Genomic DNA, 17,651 nt, shown 5'->3' with positions numbered 1-17,651 from the left:
CCCAAATGCATTACCAATAGCATCCCCTTCAACCCCCTAATGATGCTAATGTACCATTTTTTATGTGAATATTGCCTAATAGCTGTTTTAGAGTCATTAGCCAGCTTTTCTAAAATTTGCAATGTTACATCATTAGCCAGAATTCTGGCAAGATTCAAATTGTCATAACTTGAAATATACTAAACTATAGAAATCGCTGTTACCTAATTTGCCAACAGAAATCTAATGAGCTAACCATCATGTTTCTTTGAGAAGGATCAAATTCTGTTAGAAAGATGTAGGCTAATTTTGTAACATAGGTATGAAATGTCACAAAAACCTCAAAAAATTGCCTTTTTTTATGAACATGTCCAGGTAAGAAGGCATATTGATGTAACTGATTACAGCTATTTTTAACATGTATATTTTCTCATAGTTTTTATTATTAGATATATTTTACGATATTCAGGACAACCTTGTATTTTTATTAGAATTTAGTTTCTATTAGGGTTGTTCCTTCTGTCTAACCGGACAGTAAAATATATTCAATTCAATTCAATTCAACTAAACATTTTATTTTAACTCATTTTCATTTATATTTTTCTGTTAAATGTTTTTATATGTAGGGAGAACGAACATGTATGTTTTGTTCCTACTTAAATATATAGATAGATAGATAGATAGATAGAAGGGTGTCGGATTTAGACAAGGGATGTCGATATTAGACCACCAACTTACGGTACTCTCAACTCTCCTGGCTGGTCCTGTTTGTTTGGGTCGTTACGTTGTTAAATTGTGTGCCCGCCTTGAGTGAGAAAAAGTCATTAATCTTATCTTACCATACTGAGAGACAATAACAAGCTATCGAAAAGAACGGGTATAAAATAACCATAACGTTTCCATCCAACACCAACCAAATTTTTGCCTGGAATGAGATAAGTCATAAGTTTTAGCCAAAACTAAAAATGATGATGATTAGTGGTCCAGCTAGCAAAGGTCTTAACTTCTTTACTTTATTAATACTTTTTCATTCCTAATATTGCATCTAGCTGGATTTTCCGTAAAATTAGTTTTTTGTAAATAATATTTAAAGTAGGTACTCTTGTTAGCGCAGAGCTGTGAATATCCTGTTTCTCAAAAGCTAATATCTTATGGAGGTAAAAGCTTCAAAGGCTTCAAATTTGCTTTATTTGATCATCTCTTTAGTTTCATGTGCGAGACAAAATGGAAGGCGTCACAAGGCTCTGGATCTTTTTTCGAATGTTTGGGAGGATTTTAGAGAAGAAAAGTCAAGTATATCGCTGGTAAGGTTGAATTTTTACTTCATTTTCTTTAGGTATATAGTCCTTTGTGTACAATCCTGGGTAAAGGTTGTATAGCATGACAGATAACCTTCAATTTGATCGCCACAATGGCCAAAATTTCAAAAGTTCAAAAGGACATTTTAAAGGCTTTGCTGACTCAACAATTTCCCTAAGAAAAAAATACTCCCTAAATCGTGAAAATAAGAACTCAATATTCAAAACTCAAATCTCAAGGTTTTCAGGCTTTAAACTCAAAAAGTTAAGAACATCTGAAATGCTTAAAAAATGTTGAACTTTCATCTATTATATACTACAAGAATAAAATGTGTATAGCTATATCATTTGGTCTAAACTATACTACTTATACTAAATTGTACTGTATAAACTGTATATATACAGTATATATTTCCGGTAAATCTTATTATGAAAGTCCACCACAAAGTCTTTGCCTGGCTATCTGGGAAACATTTTTGAATAATTTCTTCCCTCCTTATTATTTAAAATGGAGTCTGTCTGTCTGTCTGGCTGGCTGGCTGGCTGGCTGTCTGTCTGTCTGTCTGTCTTTTACTAAAAGAGTGTCATTAAATTCTAGCTGATTGTTTGTGCCTCAAAAAGATGGGGTCTAGTCTATCAATTCAGTTTCTATTCTAGTACTTAATATTCTGATAGCCCAGTGGGATTCTTGAATTTCTGAAATAATTTATATGCATAATTTTCTTATAACTTTACCAGGAGATTTTATGCAAACCTTGATAAAGGGATCATTATAATTATGAGCAAGTGGAAGGTGTATTTTACTTGTAAATATGTAACTAATTTATTGATTTTTCAGGTGGGTTTCTGCCAAAAAAGATGGAATTCATCGTCATTACCAGTTGAAATTTTAAAAGGTAGGTAGCATCCCAAAAAAAGCAACAGGATTTTGACCGCTTTTAGCAACAAACAGAAATCAAATCCTAACTTTTTTTGGGTGATTCTGTGCGTATCATCATGAATATTTTTTTGTGACCTTTATCAATCCTTGACAGAACGTTGTAGAGAGTCGTAAAAACCTCAAATTTTTTGCCACCAAAAACAATAGATTCTGATAGGGAAGATTTTACATAGATTAGTAAAGTCCCCCCCCCCTCTATCATACAATGTGTCCAAAAAACAAGCGAACAAATTAAAGTGGAATCCTCATGATTTATGCGAAATTTTATGACTTATATACTTAATATTACAATCTATTCAATCATCCTGGGAATTGAATATCTATTGATTGAACAGAAAATATTAATCTTATTTCCATTACACTAAGCCTAAGTTAAAGATAATGAGTTTTGAGGATTTTACTTTATGGACATGTTCATAAATGATGAGTAAATATTGGCCTTTTGGAGACATTTGAAATGACTGTTACAATTTTACCGTAGATACTAAACCCCGAAACAGGTGGGAAACTAGTGGAAACGAATGCAAACAGGTGGAAACGAGTGGTGAAACGATTGGAAACGAGTGGTGAAACGGGTGGAAACGAATGAAAAACAACTGGAAACACATGAAAACGAGTGGAAACGAGTGCTAGGGGGTAAAGATAATTTGGCATTCGCGTTCTATTCAGGTTCTAATGGTGATTGGTGCCATATAATTGATGGACCTTTACGTTTTGGCGAAAATATATTGTATTAAGAAGTATAAAAATGATGTTTGGATTTCCGAAAACAATATTTCCCACGGTAAAACTAATTTTATTCAGTCCCGTTAAAACAAAATTGAAAATTCCATCTTTTTTACCACCATTTTTGTACACGAACATGTCGAAATTTGAAAAAATATACTTGACACGTTTTCGCGAATTTTCAGCCTTTTCGCAAAATCGTTTGCATTGCTCTTTCACGAAATTAAATTACGCGAACAAATAATGAACATCAAAGAGTTTAAAGATACAATTTTATATAAAGTGAAAAGCAATAACAGCACACTCATGAGATTTTGAATTTATTAAAAAGAGTATTGTTGCATTAAACAGACTGTACCTTTATAATCATAAAGGTTGGCGAGTCCAGTCAAAACACAGATTTGATCTGCAGCGTCACGCTTCACCTTGCCTCAATAGTTAACTCAAATAGTTTTTTATTATTCAGAGAAGTAAATGCTATATTATGGCACACACATTGTTGTGTGTTTTTTCCCAAACGAATTCCAATTAGAGAAAAGCTTTATTTCGATTGGGATAAAAAATGTGATCTAAAATATATTAAAAAACTTACCGCTTACAAGACTTCATCTTTCCTGACAAACACCGTAAACAAGCCAAGATTGGTCGCTCTCGCTGGAAGTAAACAAACACTGTAGTTAGTGTTATAGTTTGGAATGCAAAAAGCTAAAATCTTCCTTTTACAAACTCTCCTGGTGTTAATTTTCATTGTGGAACGAAAATTATACCAGATCGATTGGAGGGCTTTTCCGAGGGCTTTACAATGTAATGATCCAGATACACAAAAGGACGCCCAGAAAAGGAAGGTTTATGTACACCCTTTGATAAAAATAAAAGGAAGGTTTTAAAAATTGAAAGCAAGCAACACAGTACAGACAGATCTTGTTAGGAAAAAACCTTCCCTTATATGTATTAAAAAGACTTTGCAGTGATCATTCACATACTAAGGAAATATCAAGAATATATGCTTTGCAGCAACAACCATGTTTCTTTGTCATAAAAAATCCAACCATAAAAAAACATATAACATCAAAACACAAAAGTATCTGAAATACTGGATTTGGTTTCAAATGAAAATAAGCTGCTTACTTACTACCAAAAAGAAAATCGCTTCCATTCTGTTATCAAAGCAGCGTTCTGTTTTTAACAATGTTTTAAGAGGCATTTGAAAAAAAATTATTAGTTTGATATGAACCCGGGTGGAAACGAATGAAAAACAACTGGAAACACATGAAAACGAGTGGAAACGAGTGCTAGGGGGTAAAGATAATTTGGCATTCGCGTTCTATTCAGGTTCTAATGGTGATTGGTGCCATATAATTGATGGACCTTTACGTTTTGGCGAAAATATATTGTATTAAGAAGTATAAAAATGATGTTTGGATTTCCGAAAACAATATTTCCCACGGTAAAACTAATTTTATTCAGTCCCGTTAAAACAAAATTGAAAATTCCATCTTTTTTACCACCATTTTTGTACACGAACATGTCGAAATTTGAAAAAATATACTTGACACGTTTTCGCGAATTTTCAGCCTTTTCGCAAAATCGTTTGCATTGCTCTTTCACGAAATTAAATTACGCGAACAAATAATGAACATCAAAGAGTTTAAAGATACAATTTTATATAAAGTGAAAAGCAATAACAGCACACTCATGAGATTTTGAATTTATTAAAAAGAGTATTGTTGCATTAAACAGACTGTACCTTTATAATCATAAAGGTTGGCGAGTCCAGTCAAAACACAGATTTGATCTGCAGCGTCACGCTTCACCTTGCCTCAATAGTTAACTCAAATAGTTTTTTATTATTTCAGAGAAGTAAATGCTATATTATGGCACACACATTGTTGTGTGTTTTTTCCCAAACGAATTCCAATTAGAGAAAAGCTTTATTTCGATTGGGATAAAAAATGTGATCTAAAATATATTAAAAAACTTACCGCTTACAAGACTTCATCTTTCCTGACAAACACCGTAAACAAGCCAAGATTGGTCGCTCTCGCTGGAAGTAAACAAACACTGTAGTTAGTGTTATAGTTTGGAATGCAAAAAGCTAAAATCTTCCTTTTACAAACTCTCCTGGTGTTAATTTTCATTGTGGAACGAAAATTATACCAGATCGATTGGAGGGCTTTTCCGAGGGCTTTACAATGTAATGATCCAGATACACAAAAGGACGCCCAGAAAAGGAAGGTTTATGTACACCCTTTGATAAAAATAAAAGGAAGGTTTTAAAAATTGAAAGCAAGCAACACAGTACAGACAGATCTTGTTAGGAAAAAACCTTCCCTTATATGTATTAAAAAGACTTTGCAGTGATCATTCACATACTAAGGAAATATCAAGAATATATGCTTTGCAGCAACAACCATGTTTCTTTGTCATAAAAAATCCAACCATAAAAAAACATATAACATCAAAACACAAAAGTATCTGAAATACTGGATTTGGTTTCAAATGAAAATAAGCTGCTTACTTACTACCAAAAAGAAAATCGCTTCCATTCTGTTATCAAAGCAGCGTTCTGTTTTTAACAATGTTTTAAGAGGCATTTGAAAAAAAATTATTAGTTTGATATGAACCCCTAGCACTGGTTTCCACTCGTTTTCATGTGTTTCCAGTTGTTTTTCATTCGTTTCCACCCGTTTCGCCACTCGTTTTCACTCGTTTCACCACTCGTTTCCACCCGTTTGCATTCGTTTCCACTAGTTTCCCACCCGTTTCGTGGTTTAGTATCTACGTTTTACCGTAAACCCCTGGTTTAGTATCTACGCAATTTTACTCATGATAAAAATGTAACAAAATTTCAGAGGTCCTAGCTGCTGCAGTGGTTAAGCTATATAGCTGAGGTTTCTTAAGATAATCTTGTATCAACAAGAGACTTGATTAAATTGGAGCTATGAAGGTTTGTTTCAGGGTCAGTGAAATGATAAAAAAGTAACAAGCAAGAAATAAATAAGATGATAAAAATGGCCATAACTCATTAAATATGTATTGTAAAGATGTGAAAATGTTACACATCACAGGTCATACATACACGGACCTTCATTTTGAGTTTCATGCATCAATGGCTGCTCATCTGATAAAAAAGTAACATTTTAAATCCTTGAAATTGATACTTTTAAGAGCCCTTGAACCAAACAAAATCCAAGTAAAATTATTTTTCTTTTGTGGTTTATTGAACAAAATAGGTTGGAATTGTGCTTTATATATTTTTTTAAATTGTAGAAGGCCTAAAAAGGGTAATTTTGTAACATCAAATTCAACTCTTTCATAATATTGGCATCTTTTTTATATATGTTACATTTTTACATGATTGGCATTTAAAGAGGTTTCAGAGATGAATTTTATTTCTTCAGAAGGAAAGTAACATACTAAAGCACTAGTTTTCATATTAATAAGTCAACAGTATTGGGTCATTTAGTGGTAATAAAGTAACAAAATTGCTATTTTTCGCAATTTTTCCCAGTTTTGTTACAAATTTATCATGTTTTTATCGACTTTTAAATAGGCATTGGATGGTTTTAACTAGCCATAGGGTCAATGAATGGAAATAGTGACCTTTCATGTCCTCAAAAGAGTCTCAATTTGATAAATATGTAACAGGAATTCAAGATTACAAACAAACATAAGTCTAAACTTGTAGTATAGACACCATGTTTGTTACAGATTTACCATTTTAAAACAGACAAAGAAAACATGACAATACAAAAGACATGATATTGGTCTTAGGGTCAATTTAGATTAAAGAAATAGCATTCTTGTCACCAGTTAAATTTCTTTAATGGTCTTTCAACAACAAGTGCACGCCTTGTCCGGTACTAAACAAGTTTGTGGTGTTACATTTTTACCCAAATGCAGCATTTTTGGAAATTAAAGACATATTTTTAAAGGTCATAAGCCTCGTTAATATTTCCCCCAAAGGAGGGCCTTTTTTGGTGAGATTGACATGATTAAAATGACTTTAGGTACTATTTTTGCTAGTTGCTAATACTGTTACTATTTTATCTTTTTCTTAGCCGTAGAGACCCTGTTACACTATTGCCCTTTATTGATTTTTTATTTTCTTATGGATAAAACTAACCATTTGAAGAAAATTGAACAATGCAAACAACATTGAACTTCTTTAATGATAAAAAAGTTACAATTGTTACATTTTTACCAATAGCAGGCCTTTGAACACATATACACACACAAATATTTGTTTCTGAAAGCACTTCTAAGTTATGCTACACAATAATTGTCACCCTTTCACAAATTTTGGAATCTCAAAATTGATTTGTTACAAAATTATCCACTTTTTGCTGATTTTTGCCATTTTTCAAATGTCTCCATTTTACTCACCATTTATGAACATGTCCTTATATACAGATTTCTGGACACACTTTACTGTTTTTCTCTTTTTCCAAAGCGTATTTTTGCTTTACATTTCGATACTGTTTTTTTTATGGAAAAAGTAACGATATTTTTCGGCAATTAAAAAAATCTCATGAAAACCTTGAGGACTTTTAAGTATTGAAATTTCTTTCAATTTCATTTTAAGTTCGAATGTGTATTCACCTGAGAACTCGCGGAATAAAGTTTATAACGATGAAGTTGCTGCTAAAATTGAACAAATAATGACAAGATTGACGTTACGATTGGTCAAATAACTTGTAAAAGAATGGAATGGAAATTTTCAAGATGATTAAGAATTTACAAGCAGTGCTGAACAACGTCCATGAAAAGACTTTATAGAGACTGTTGTTATGGAACTTATAGTGAAATGTCCAATTTATTTGAGATTTGGTTTGAATAACATTTTTTGTAACAATCGGACTGTAATCTCAAAACCAAGTCTTACATCAAGCACTTGTAATTATATTACTTTAGTAACCTTGATAACCTCTTAATTTTTACCCATAATTGTAAGACTATGCCTTCAGTTTGCGCATATTTAGAAAAATACAACATTTTTATTATTACATGAGAAATTGCATGAAATTGCTTCCATTCGTCCGATTCACCCGATCTCACCCCTTAAACGAAAAGGTTTCTTATACTGTAGTCGTCAATTAATAGGGTTAAAATCCAATCGTTTTCTTTCCGATTCTTTCGCTTTTCGCTACTTTTTTTTTCGCTGTGTTTAACCCTAAGTTAAGTTAGGGTCTATTCCCTTGCTAAGGAAAGGTTCACCTCCTCCTCCTGGCTACTTTTTTTAGCGAAACATTCGAAGGGAGTTTTGATCCATTTTAATCAACTGAATGTTTACAATTATGAATTTGACTTGAAGGTAGGCTCGATTTCCAGACAATTATATATGGGTAACTCTGCCACAAAGCCGAAAAAGAGTAAGTTTGCCATAAAAAACCGCGCGAGAGAGAGTTTTTATAATTTTTACACTTAGTCCGGCGGCGATCCAGGATCACCCTTACAATTAGTAAATATGGGTTTTTATTTTATTTTCCCATCACATGGTCCCTTGGGACCCCAAAACCAGCTTTTGCCAACCCTCGATTAGAGGGGTCATTTATGGGGTTTCCTAGGCTAGATCATGAGATATTTGAGTTTGAAATTTTGCTGACTCAGCGTTTTTCAACGTTTTTGGCCCTTTTCTGCTGAGTCAGCAAAATTTCAAACTCTAATATCTCATGATCTAGCCCAGGAAACCCTATAAATGACCCCTCTAATCGATAGTACTCTTCGAGACGCATCTGTTAAAACTGGTATCTTTCGCTGAAATCTTTCTCAAAAATGGTGACGTCAGCACAAAATATTGCATTTTTGAAGACGTATCAGCCAGTTCCGGTGGAGTAAGTCCATTAAATGAGACAAATGACCCCATTTTGGAAATCTACTCTTCAAGCTCTATCTAATGGCACAATCAGTTTTGGCTTAATAAGAACTTCAAAAATCGACTTTCTAAGGACCCCCAGGCTAAAATGACCCTACCCTTCAAGCCCCCATAAAAAATTTCCCCAGCTTTGCCAGCTTGGCAAAAACCAGTTTTGGGGTCCCAAAGGACCATATAAGCATATAACGAGAAAATAAAATAAAAACCCATATTTACTACTTGTAAGGGTTGATGCAAAAAAGCCCTTTTCGCCGCCGGACTAACTAGTTCTTCCTCCCTCTCTCTGGAGCGCATCTCTCTTTTTAGTTTGAAATAATTTTAGTAAAGTTTTAAATTAGTAGTCTAGATCTAGACTAACTTGAAGGGTGCTTTATACCATACATTTAGTTTTATCGTCTTCCTCTTTGCAGTCTCCAATTTATTACATGTGTAATGAAGCATAAAAACTCATTTTCGGTATTAAACTTTTGTTAAAGCAAAATCGTAGCTCGCACAGCTATAGTCTGTGATTCTTGTAATTATTATATTTCTTGGATTGTAGTTTTGTTTTTATTTTTTTGATGGATTGAGAGCATAGTAATGATGCCACCTGGACGACTGTATTTCATTACATTATTTCTGCTTCTGAATGGTAATATCAAAATTTCATTTTCCTTTTATAACAACTCGATGTCACCTCTTAATGCTACGTAGCTGAGTACACTCCTTTTTTATAAGAACAACGAGGCAAAAAGTCGCCAAAAATGAGACCAATTTAAGAACAATGCTGAGCCTGGATTTACTCAATTTCAAGCAATTAAGGGCTCAAAGTAGTAAAAATTTGATATAATGCCCAAAATACCTGTATTTTACCCCGCAAATAAGAACAGGAAAGCGACAAAAAAATAGAACAGCAAAGCCTCATTGAAAATCTACTGACTCTTATAAAAAAGACTGTATAACATAAAATTTCCTGGTACAAAAGAAACATCGTGAAGACCTGCCATAATCTATTCTATTGACAAGATTTTCAAAAACTAGCAAATATGTCTTTTAACTACTACCGTCGTTTTGGGTAAGATTTTGCTTCCCGGACCTTAGATTCCACTGCCACTTTCCAATGGAAAAGAAAAAAATCCCAGCTGGTTGGAAAATAAACTCCCGAAAGTTACCCGGATTGACTATATGCCGTGCATCTGGAAAAAGATTTTACAATTTCCAGCCAGTCCCCCTGTGGGAAAACAGCGGAAATATCCCCAAAAGTTAGTGAAATATTATTATATATCCGGGAAGTGGGAGCTTAAACAAAACGACCGTAGCTTTCGCCAAACTTAATCCACAAAATAAATAAGTGATTCCGAAATTACGTAATAAAGAGAATCCTTTGTTTACTTTTTTAGGATGCTTTGCCTCATCCGCCCATCCTACAAGGAAGAATGCAACCAAAATATTGGAAAAGATGGCCGATAAGAAAGGCACAATTCGTATTGCTGGTAAAATTTGATTCCTCAATTATTACCAGTGGAAACTCCCTACCCAATAGGGAACTTATTATCAATTGAATGAAAAGTGAAGTTCAAGTTTTCGAACAGGATTGATGATTTTTGCGTTGCGGTCTATTTTTGGTGTGTGTTAAGCAGATGAGATGGAGTTTTTATAAGATACTTTAATAATTGGTCATTTGAAGTAATAAAAATGGCTGCGTTTAGACCAGCCTGACATTTGTAATTGCCTGCAGTATTCTTTTGAATTCTATTGTTCCACGCAATTGTTCGGTTTGTCTAATGCCTAATGATGCCAGCGTGTTGGCATTTCGTTGGCATTTGAAATGCCATTTGAGCAAAGGAATCCCCTTTTCTGGCATTTCAAATCAAACAAAGGAACCAAAAAAAAGAGAAAAAATAACATTTTTGATTTTTTAAAGCATTTGCACGTTTTTTATTCAGTTCTTCCTATAGATTGTAAAATTTGCAAGATTTGCCATAGCCTAGCCCTACGGCAAAAATTTTCATTATTAATGACTGCAGTTTTTGAGAAATTCCATGCTTTTCATTGTCTGATCTGTCAAAGTTGAACTTGAGGGAATCACAAGGGAATAAATGATCTGTAGTGAGATTGGGCTATTCCAGAAAAGATTTATACCCCCTATGTTGAGGAGGTCTTTTTTAGGAAACTTGACTTTTCTTCAATTTTTTGGACCCCTGGTGTATTCGACCTCATTTTACTGACCAACCTGGATTTTCAACCTCGTTTTACTGACCACCCTGCATTTTCACCTCAATTTACAGTCCACCCTGGATTTTTGAATCCGAAAAACGGGAACCCCTGGGTTTTTCTTTTTCAAGACTACTCTGGACGTCACACCTCCTTGACAGGGGAAACATTATGTCTGAAATAGCAAAATAGCACATGAAGTGTTTCAGAACCTTGTTTGTTTCTCTTTAATAGGTCCATGGAATTCCGATAGCGCACTAGATCGTAATGTGGACATGGGTGAGGATGCTTATGTGAAGAAAATCATCTCAAGTAATGAAGGAATCAACTTCAATAAAGACATGGCTGAAGCTGGAGGTAATTGGAAAGTTCAAGTTAATTAAAGAGTATAAACTTTCACCGGTAGTTCCACGACTCTGGGAACCACCTTCATACACAGTTTTGATGAATTCATTCAAGAAAAGCTTTTAAACCATTTTTCATTCGGAAATTTTCACTCTCATCCATTGATTCACGAAAGTTCATGCTGGCGAAAATATTTTTTGTGCTCTTATTCGTGAAAGCTTATGTCGTAAAACCTTGCGATGTTTTAGGGTTCATCATTTTATATTTGGATACCTATCTATGATGTCTAACTCTCCATGTCTAACAACCGCTCAGTGAGAATGATGAAGGAGCTTTAAAAACCGGGACCTTCTATCAGTGACCCGGTTTGAAAAATAAAGAAGAAAAAATGAACTTTTTATGATTTATTGACATAGTTACTTTGAAACCTCCTTCTAATTTCAGCACAGATATGTAATAGTTATCAGACAGTTGCGAGTACAATATGAGAAATATTTTACGAGTTCCGAGATTTTTCCGTACAATATTTTCCGAGCCTTTAGGCGAGGAAAATATACGGAAAATCGAGAACGAGTGAAATATTTCCATATTGTACGAGCAAATGTCTGATAACTAGTTTATCGGTGAGCCAAAAAATGCACTTTCTGTGTTGGAGGACACTTTTGTAGCAAAGTGACGTTAGATTGCTTCTACCGCTACAATGCAACAACATCTTTTCGTCAATTTATATTTTTACATGTAAAATACAAGATATATTGTACTCTTTTTAACCAATCAGATTGCAGATATTTTTTGGATCGCCGATAAATGATATTATTCTCCACATAGATTCATTGCACATAAAGATATTTAGTAAAACTTAAATGTAGCTTTTACCCATACTCATGAAATCATGAAACTACCTATTTCGTGTTCTTTCAATCACACAACTCGTAATAATTATTTATACTCTATTTCTAGAAATGTTTGAGGTAAACGGCATCGATGATTTCTACGACAAAAACGCCATGATAACGTACGAAATCAATGGCCACGAAATTCCTGTTCATATGAAACCTCACTTGACGCCTCAAACTAAATCCCTGTTCCCAGAGTACGTCAAAGACTCACCTGGTCAAATGCAAACAGGTGGATTCGTTCGAGGATCTAAAGCAGGAGGAATGCTCCATGGATACGCTAAAAAGGTTGCTGGTGTTAAACTGCCAGCTGGACTATCACTAAATGATATGCCTGAATATAAAATGCAGCGATTCACAGGGAAAACGCTGGAGAATTCAAATATGTGGAAATCTTTAGAAGGTTTGAAACAAGATAAGGATAATGGAGATTTGAGATATGCTTATAAACAGAATCACGCTATTACGAATCTTTTTCAGAAGCAATTACCAGCCTTGGCTGCTTTCCAGAAACACTATAATCACCAGAGTCGATATACAAAGCCTGCATTCGGTGATCAGATCTTAAAACATCATGTACCAAGACATCACAGGCTAGGGAAACCACTATTACGGGAATTTATGAATCAGTATCCTCATGAGTCGACCAAAGCTGACGAAACGATTGAACACAAACCAGCTCTGGTGCAGGAATTCATGAGTATGAAACCCAATGAGGAGTTCGAAAAGGAAGAAAACGAAAAAGCTAGTGGTAAATCAGAACGCAATGAATATCGGTTTGCGGCCAGAAAAACAAACGGAGAACACCAAGAACAAATCCGTCATGAAGATTCCATTGAAAATAAACATTTTACACAAGAGAAAAATGCACAACAAGAAAAAGCAACAAGTTTGTTCCAAAACCTTGATTCTCTTCATCAAAAACTTCAATTAGATAAACAAATCAATGCTGCTGAACTACAAAGTAAATCTGCAAGTCAAGACCCGCATAAAGCTGAAGCCAAGACAAGGATTTTAAACCTTCTCGGTGAACTAACGGAAAAACTTAAAGGAATGGAAAGTATAGTCACTCGACATCGTGATAAAGAAATAGAAGCTAAATTCATTAAAGAACAGACCTCAACAAACCAGGAGAATAAATTTGAGGACACTGAGAAAAGTAGACTACCTGAAGATCACTCACCTTCTCAATCAGATTCTGATGTTGATACTATGAATCGTATTGAAGCACAGTTAAAAGAGAAAGTTTCTAATCTACAAGAAGGTATACAAAATGCTAACTCTAGAAGTTATCCTAATGAAGGACCTGAGGAAGAGAGTAAGCATGAGAAGTTCTTTATGAATAGCTTCCGAAAGATTGGAAACTCTGAACAAGTAGGATCTGAATTTGATAGCCATAGGATTGAGTCACAAGCTAAATACCATTCGAATCAAGCTATTGAAGGATTCAGACAACCTGATACCAATCAACCAATCATTATGGATACTAAAGCTATCGATTTCAATCCCGCCGATGGTGCTTCTATGGAAAATGACGATAGTGATCAGGTCAATAGCGTGAACTCAGATGGTGAGGAGCAAGTCGTTGAGGAGCCGAGCCAACGAAAGTTCGTCGGTAGAGACGACGAGGACGACGAAGATGAAACGAGTGACGAGGATCCCCATAAAGGGAAACTATCGGCGCCTGTGCGAAAACACTGGAAGAAACCCGAGGTTGATGAAGATTTTGTACCAACGAGACAAACTCTTATGAAATATCATCAAGGCCGTCATCACAATGCTCCATCTTCAGAAGAAGATGATACTGAGCAACAATATGATGTCGGTGAAGAAAAGAAATTATCACGGCGACATAAACCACATCATAAGAAAATCGAAGAAAAAGATGACGGCGATAATGAACTTTTGAATCATTCTTTTATTGATGATGATGAGCAATTGACCAATAAGAGGCATCATAAAAAGTCACGTGATCACGAGGAAGCCGAGAGTAACGAAAATGATGAAGAAGAGATCACAAATTCCCATCACCACAAGCAAACTAATGGTGATTCAGAGGAACAAAGAACTCCGAAAGAAGGCAAAGAGAATTCAAAGATGTTTGAAGTAGAAGAAAGTCTTGGGGAAGCGGATGAGAAAAACAATATTGCCAGACATCGGTCCTTTAAACCAAAAGAAAGAGGTAAGGAAATGTTATTTTTCGATTTTATATAAGTCTGTGTAAACAGACCCTACATCTAGGGAAACTTTTAAGTTCATTGAAAAAAAACTGTTGCACTAAGCTGTGACACCATGTGAGATACACTATGGTGCATGCATGTGTTGACTCCTTCTGCTGTTAGCTCTTCGTCTGTCACTTGTAAAGTGTCGTATATGCTACTATATGCTACTTCTTCAGAAATAGTTCAGAGATGAAGTTTCTATGCTAGATTTGTTAGGACTTAACTTTACTTTGTGACTCAGTTGCTTAAAGGTGAATGCCTTTTGATGATTTTCCAGATGATGAAGTAGACGATTACCCTGATTACAATGAAGTAAAAGATGCCGCCATATTCGAAACCAATTTCCTACGAAAGAAATTCCACGCTCAAAGTCTGCATTGGTCTGACCGCCTTTCAGACCGGGCTCAAAAAACAGCGGAAACAATTGCCAATGTACGAGATTTAAATCCAAAATCTATATTAAAATATAAAAAGCCTGGACAAAATGTAGCCGTGATCGATATTGATAGCACGAATGTCGGAAAAGAGGCTCCTGATAACTGGGCTAAAGAGTCCCGATTTTTCGATTTTCGTAGCCCTCAACTTACACCAAAGAACTCAGACTTTGCACAAATGATGTGGAAAGCGGAAAACGAATTCGGACTAGGCGTTGCGAAATCTAAACTTGGTAATAAATGGATTGTAACATCAGCTTATGATAGCCCGGTTGTTGACCGATATAACGATTTGAAACATAATGTTGAATCCGATATCCCGATTTCGGACCCCTATAGCGATATTACTGGTTAATTCGGTACTAATGGATAAAATCAAAAGTAAAAGTAGCAAGGTGGTTATTGTGGGAAGATTTACGGAGACCACTGGGGTTGAGCTTTGTTTGGAATAGTTAATTATACATTGTCGAAATAATCCTGACGAGCGACCACACTCACGGACATAATGCTAAACTAAGGAGGTGGCCCGCAAGCTAAATTACAAGATATATAAATTGATAAACCATATATAAAGTTCTTACCTATAAATATACGATTTGACACGAGAATCTTTTATAAAATTTTAATAATATAACAATATATAATATAATATTTGAAACAAAACGAATATTTATTTACAAACGAAGTATCCGTTATTTATAGTTTGTAAATAAAACAACTCTAAACTAGACTTGAATTTTTTTGTGTAATTTGTAAATATGAACTTTAAAGCTAATTAACTGTTCATAAAAATTTAATTAAACTTTTTGCAGGTATATTTTTAACATTCTTACACCCGTCTCACAGCCCTACTGGAACTTTTTTTCTCGGTGGGGATAAACATTCCTATTGAAAATAAAAATTGCCAATGGGGATTGAAATTCTATTATTGAATTTCGAATGGGGATAAAATCAAAGTCATTTTCCCAGTGGGGCTGAAATTCCAGGGTATTTTCCCACCGGGGACACGATATTTTTGGCAAATTTTCCTGTGGGGCTGGGGTCTGTGATACAGGAGTGTATTCTTGTTTTGCGATACCATAGAGGTATAAAGAAAGACAGGAGATGAATTTGTCGGTAATTGGTCGTTAAAGTCTTTTGATTTCTTTTATGTAATAAATCAAAAGAAATTCTAGGCTCGCCCGATGAAATACGACTTTTTAGTAGAACTCAAGTTTGCTCTGAACATTCTTACTATCAGCATCGAAGATTTCTAGCCTTCTAATATACGAGAATAAAATAAAATTTAGCTCCACAAAATAAGTTTTCGTTCAATTTTGTCATCCATTAAATTTGTTTCGAAAAGATGTTTTCTCCAGCCAGAAAATAAAAAGTTCTGTATAAGCACACACAATTTCAGACCCAATTTGTAGACAAAAAGTCGCTGGAGAATTTTGGAGGAAAGTATTAAGCAATAGAGTTCACTTTGAAGAAAATGTTGATCGAAAAATCTTGTCATTTGATGAAGGATTGTAAAGTTTACAGGCCTTTTTTAATCCAAATATTTTCTTACACCAATGTCAGAAACAATACAATGAATTTCGTCTCATCTTATTTCCAACAAGTAAGCCAATAAGATTTCACCTATCAACAAAAGAGCTCATTAAAAATGCACGATATATGAGATTATTTTGGTTTCGTAGTTTAATTGTTCGTGCTACTCGAATTTGTTCACCTAATAGGCTACCTGCTGAAATCAAGAAAATTAAAGAAATGGCATCTTGGAATGGCTTTCCTAAATACCTCGTCAACTCGTTAACTAAACGTTTTATTGAGAAATTATCGACCCCTCGTTCATCGGCTGTGAATGAAGACCCTGTTGAAGAATCTGTCGTAATCTGGTTTAATATGCCTTACCTTGGAAGTAGAAGTCTTAGTAATTTTCTAGCTTGTGTTAAGAAAATTAAACGTAATTTGAATCTTGGATCAAAGAAAATCATTTTTAAGCAAAGATTTAAGACCACCAAAATCAGCTATTATTGCAATACCAAAGATCGCTCGCCTTTGCTTACCTCTTCCAACGTTGTGTACGAGTTTAAATGTCCTGGATGTTCTTCTAAATACATAGGGAAAAGTGATCGTACCCTATCTGAAAGGACCAGAGAACATGCAACTGTCAAGGGATCTGCCATTTACCGTCACCTCACTAAGTGTGAAGGCATTAACTATATAGATTCCCTCTTGTTGATTGGCGTCACAGAATCGCTCACTGATGATGAAATACGTGATAAACGGATTAATCACGTTCGCAATAACATTCGAGTTGTTGACAAAAGCGATAATTGGTCTGTTCTTTTGTTTAAAGAGGCACTGGCAATTAAAGATAAAAATCCAGAAATGAACTCGGGTTTGAAAGCCTCTAGAGACTTGAATTTGTTCCGCTAGTTGATTTTGATTTTTCTAGAAATTTGTTCAACATTTTCAGTATTACTATCACTCTGACGATGCTTTTGTTGTGAAGCGAAATATTAGTTTTTTCAAAAAATGAAAATTTTGTTGTTTGTGATCTGACTCCACATTGATCCATGGCAAAATCAATTTTCGGATTAAGTTTTATCTTGTTTTTACTGAAGCTGTCATATGGTCGAAATATATGAGATTATGAGCATGCATACCTCGTAATTTTTTTAATCGTAGGGCGAGCATGGTTACAATAGCATACTTCTCCTGTTTCTTTATACCTCTATGGCGATACCAAGTAGCT

General features: G+C 34.6%; 1 protein-coding gene and 1 long non-coding RNA gene across 2 annotated transcripts; both read left to right on the top strand.

Annotated features, from left to right (window-relative positions):
• The first annotated feature begins 1,105 nt into the window (after positions 1-1,105).
• LOC136806415 (uncharacterized) lies at positions 1,106-7,958 on the top strand. Its single transcript, XR_010846564.1, has 3 exons — positions 1,106-1,283; positions 2,116-2,173; positions 7,529-7,958. It is a non-coding gene; the product is annotated as an uncharacterized lncRNA (long non-coding RNA).
• A 1,358-nt stretch (positions 7,959-9,316) lies between these two features.
• On the top strand, positions 9,317-15,719 carry LOC136806420 (golgin subfamily A member 6-like protein 24). Its single transcript, XM_067062992.1, has 5 exons — positions 9,317-9,449; positions 10,198-10,290; positions 11,246-11,368; positions 12,317-14,434; positions 14,752-15,719. The coding sequence occupies exons 1-5, from the start codon at positions 9,398-9,400 to the stop codon at positions 15,261-15,263; spliced, it is 2,898 nt and encodes a 965-aa protein (XP_066919093.1). The 5' UTR covers positions 9,317-9,397; the 3' UTR covers positions 15,264-15,719.
• Positions 15,720-17,651: the final 1,932 nt, after the last annotated feature.

This window comes from Clytia hemisphaerica, unplaced genomic scaffold (assembly GCF_902728285.1).
Source record: "Clytia hemisphaerica strain Z4C2 unplaced genomic scaffold, Clytia hemisphaerica genome assembly, whole genome shotgun sequence".
NCBI lineage: Eukaryota > Metazoa > Cnidaria > Hydrozoa > Leptothecata > Clytiidae > Clytia > Clytia hemisphaerica.
The sequence above is the reverse complement of the archived record's forward strand: the minus strand, read 5'-3'. Positions and strand labels throughout refer to the sequence as shown.

What these genes read in the sequence shown, in the direction of transcription:
- LOC136806420 (XM_067062992.1), top strand. Translation starts at nt 9,398, where the DNA reads ATGATGCCACCTGGACGACTGTATTTCATTACATTATTTCTGCTTCTG. An exon ending in AGACATGGCTGAAGCTGGAG is followed by an intron (nt 11,369 to 12,316) that starts GTAATTGGAAAG and finishes CTCTATTTCTAG; the next exon opens with AAATGTTTGAGGTAAACGGC. An exon ending in CTTTAAACCAAAAGAAAGAG is followed by an intron (nt 14,435 to 14,751) that starts GTAAGGAAATGT and finishes ATGATTTTCCAG; the next exon opens with ATGATGAAGTAGACGATTAC.